Raw genomic sequence first — 3,855 nt, 5'->3', positions numbered from 1 at the left:
CTCTTCTTCTTCTTGCCAGCCCATGCTTGCTAGACTGACCCGCCAGCAAGCACCCCATGATGCACCTGTCTTTGTGTCTCTACCAGTGGTTTGGGGGGTTACAGGCAAAAGCAACCAGGCCCAGGTCTGAAGTCCCCATGGTTGCACTATAAGCATCTTTACCCAATGAGCCATCTTATCTTCCTAAGCTTTCAGTGACGTACATTTATTTATTTATTTATTTATAGATAGTGTTTCTCAGTGTAGCCTTGGCTGTTTGGGAACTCACTCTGTAGACAAGGCTGGGCTTAAACTCAGAGTTCTGCTTGCCTCTGCCTCCCCAATGCTGGGATCAAAGGTACAGCGCAGCCACCACCTGGCTGTCAGTGATTATAGAAGTAGATGGATCTCTAAGTTCAAGGTCAGCCTTGTCTATGGGGTGAGTTCCAGGATAGCCAGGGCTTCGCCTTAGAGCCTGTCTCAAAAAAACCAAAAGAAAAAAAAAGAAGGAAAGGAAGAAAGAAGAAAAAGAAAGAAAGAAAGAAATCCAGAGCTGGGTGTGGTGCTGTGTGCTTTGATCCCAGCACTCTGGGAGGCACAGGAAAGTCAGTCTCTGAGTTTGAAGTTACCCTGGTCCACACAGTGAGTTCCAAGACAGCCAGGGCTATGTAGCCATCCTGTCATGACACACAAAAAGCACAGTTTAAATATATTCTTTCATGATCTCCAAATATCTCCCATTTGAAAGTTAAAATTGACTCAGAGTGGCTGAAGTGATTCGCTGGAGGTCACACCGCACAATTAGTACCCGCTGAGATCAGGTCCAGACACAGGGCTTCCTGCCAGCCGCTGTCAGCCAGCCCCAGCGGTCACAGCACAGCATCCCAGGGTCCTTTCCCTGGGTCACTCCGGCTTCTCAGTCCTTGACAGAAGAGGTTTCTTCCCTAAAGCCTGTGACCTTGAATCAAAAACCACCCCCTGCCCTCCCTCCCTTGGACCCTGCTCTAGCGCTGAAGTCACCAGGGCTCCAGACCCAGCCCTGAGGCCTGTCCCTGTAGCTTTGGCAAAATTGGGCTTCTCACCCTTCTGGCAACTGGGCTCTCCAAAGGAATCAAGACCTGGGGGTAGGGAGGGGTGAGAGGACTCTTCCTCATTGGCCTCTTTCCCAGAACAGCCCGGAGGTGGGAGGAAGGGACTTCCAGGTGGACAGAGGCCCAAGGAGGCCTTGCCACACAGCAGGTGTACCGGACAGGCCCCACGGCTCTGGTGATGGTTCCTGCATGAATACCCTGGACCCCCTTCTAGAGGCTGAAGATCTGCACACACCACTCCCCCTGTGTAGGGCCTCACACACTCAGAAACTCACTTAAGCCCCCTTCCTCTGAGTGCCCTGGTTGGGGCAGGCCCCGCCTGTGGTCGTTAGCTGTGTGATTCCCCCTGAGCCGACTGTTTGAGCCTGTACCTTCTCCCCTGTGGTCTTTTCCAAAGCAGGGCTGGCACAAACCAGGAACTTACTTTTTTGAGACAGGATCCTGCCCTGTGTAGCTCAGGCTGGCCTCCTACTCAGGAACCTCTGGCCTCCAGGTGCCTAAAGGACAGTTGAATCAAGCCTGGCCAGCTGCACCTGGCTGTAATCTCAGGAAGAGACAGGGGTGGGGATCTTTAGTTCAAGGTCAACTGGGCAGCACTCGGGATGTAGATTTGGTAATTATTAAACAGGAACCCGCCGAACTGAGCAATGGGCTCCACTGAGCTTTCTTTACTCACCTGTAAAAAAGGGGGGGGGGTAGCACCAGCAAACAAGGGAAAAGTTCAGTGTGACCATGTCCTGAAGCAGGCGACAATCACCACTAACATGGGTCTCATTTAATAAAGTGCTTTAAGGTGACAGGCAGAAATCAGAGGAAGGACTGACTGCGCAGAGAGCTGCAGCTTTCTGGCAGTTAAGGTGGCCGCAGCCAGAAGACCGGCCTGGATAGACAGGATTTCTGAAGGAGGTAAGCGCAGAACGACCCCAGCACAAGCTCAGAGGTCAGAAAAGCCTGGAGCGCTTGCAGGGTGGGGAGCTGGACTGCCGGGGAGAGGGGCACCAGATGGAGACATTCCGCAGGGAGGGGCAAGCACGCGTGGGGCTAGCACGAGGGAAGCAAAGTCACGTTCTCCCGATGCAGGTGAGGCGCTGTGCAGCTCAGCTACCCAGTGTCCAGGGCGACTCCACTCCACTGGGCGGGGAGCACGCGGGCTCAGGGGTCACTAGACCATGCTTGCTGTCTGGGCTCCAATTCGCTTCTACTTATGGTGACCGCGTCATCACCCTCCGAGTCTCCCGGCCTTCTACAGGAAGATGACCTAGGCCTGGTGAAATGGGTCAGCAGGTAAAGACACTTGTCGCCAAGCCTGATGACCTCAGTTCGATACCCGGGACCCGCACGGTGGAAGGCGAGAAATGACTCCGCGCCTACACACGCACGCACACAATAAATGTAAAACAATAACGAATTTTTTTTTTAAGTGGTTCAGGCGGCGTTTTTCAAGCTTAAGAGCGAGTTTCCTTTCGGTGTGGCTGTGGGTCGTGGATGCTCTTCTTGGGTTGCGGGGAGCGACCTGCAGCCGGGGAGGGGACGGGTTAGGTGGCGCCGACAGAGGTGCCCGGCGGTTTGCGGGGGAAGGGCACCAGCTCCTAGCGGGAGTGCAAGCCTGGGCTTCCTATTTCGGGAGCAAGGGGTGTGGGCCACGCTCATCATGTGATGCGAGGGCTATTTAAAGAGGCCCTCCAGCCGGGAGCCGTGGTTCTGGGTGCCTGCACGCCTCCTCCCTCCTTACACCATGGCGGACGCCTTTGTCGGCACCTGGAAGCTAGTGGACAGCAAGAATTTTGATGACTTCATGAAGTCACTCGGTGAGTGAACTGAGCGCGCAGGATCCCGGGTGCGGAGGGCCGTCAAGCCGGTCTTAACGCTGAGTTTCAGCTGGAGTGCCCCGTGTGCCTCCTGCACGCTCCCTGCCAGTCCAGGCTGGGAACACCCGCGCGCGTGAGGGTGGCGTGGACTGGAGCATCCCGGCTTCCTGGGAGGGGGCTGTCATGGTCCGACTCACCTGAGGCGTGAGGTATCTAGGGAGAAGGCGCCTAAGGGGAAGCAGCTGTGGCTGCAGAGGTCCGGGCTGGGAGGCGCTTTCTAGGAAACAAGGTGTGTGATCTGGAGGTGAGAGAGGAGTTGAGTGAAAGAGCAGCAGGCCCCGGGAGGCTGGCAGCAGGAGGAAGCAAACAGGAGCATGGGTGGTCTAGAAATTGAATCAGGAAAGGGACTAGAGTAGGTGTGATTGTATTGTAGGAGGAAATACCTAGGAGTCCCGAGGAAGACCAAGAAAAACCAGTGAGTTCGACCTGGGAACATGTGAAGACAGACCTGGGCAGTCAGCCACGGTCCCTTCCCCTCCATGTTGGGGTAGTGAAGGTGCCCTGGTTCTCACCAGTGTGTTCACGTGCGGTGTGTGCAACCCGCTCCCCGATCAGTGACGGACACGCTGCTGGTAGGCTAGGGCAAGACCACTGCCACACACGGGCTTGCCCACTGCTACACTGGTCTCCCACCTGCTCAGTGCCAAGGATAGGGTAAAGAGAGCTGTTGTCTGGGATACAGAGGGTGGCAGAAGCAAGGTCAAGAGCTATGAAGCTGGAGTGTGGTTTGGGGATAGAGAAGAATAAAGCTTTGGAGAATCTCATTGGTAAGATCTGTGGAAATAGAGCCTCACTCCTTAGTTAGGAAAACAGCCCAGGGCGAGCAAGTTCCTCATCTGATGGGAATGCCCAGGATTTCTTTTTGTCATGACTGAAGACTCAACTTAGAGCCGTGTGCATTCCAGGCAGGCATTCTA

The 3,855-nt window shown here is 54.9% G+C and overlaps 1 protein-coding gene across 1 annotated transcript in view; it reads left to right on the top strand.

Annotated features, from left to right (window-relative positions):
- The first annotated feature begins 2,548 nt into the window (after positions 1-2,548).
- The window catches only part of Fabp3 (fatty acid binding protein 3), a 6,930-nt gene continuing 5,623 nt past the window's right edge, over positions 2,549-3,855 (top strand). The window contains exon 1 of the mRNA XM_005353158.2: positions 2,549-2,878. Within this exon, the coding sequence (XP_005353215.1) occupies positions 2,806-2,878 (73 nt within the window). The 5' untranslated portion in view covers positions 2,549-2,805. The remainder of the gene's footprint in view (positions 2,879-3,855) is intronic.

Source organism: Microtus ochrogaster, chromosome 10 (genome assembly GCF_000317375.1).
Source record: "Microtus ochrogaster isolate Prairie Vole_2 chromosome 10, MicOch1.0, whole genome shotgun sequence".
Taxonomy (NCBI): Eukaryota; Metazoa; Chordata; class Mammalia; order Rodentia; family Cricetidae; genus Microtus; species Microtus ochrogaster.
Note: the sequence above shows the minus strand (reverse complement) of the source record. Positions and strands in the feature narration are given on the sequence as shown.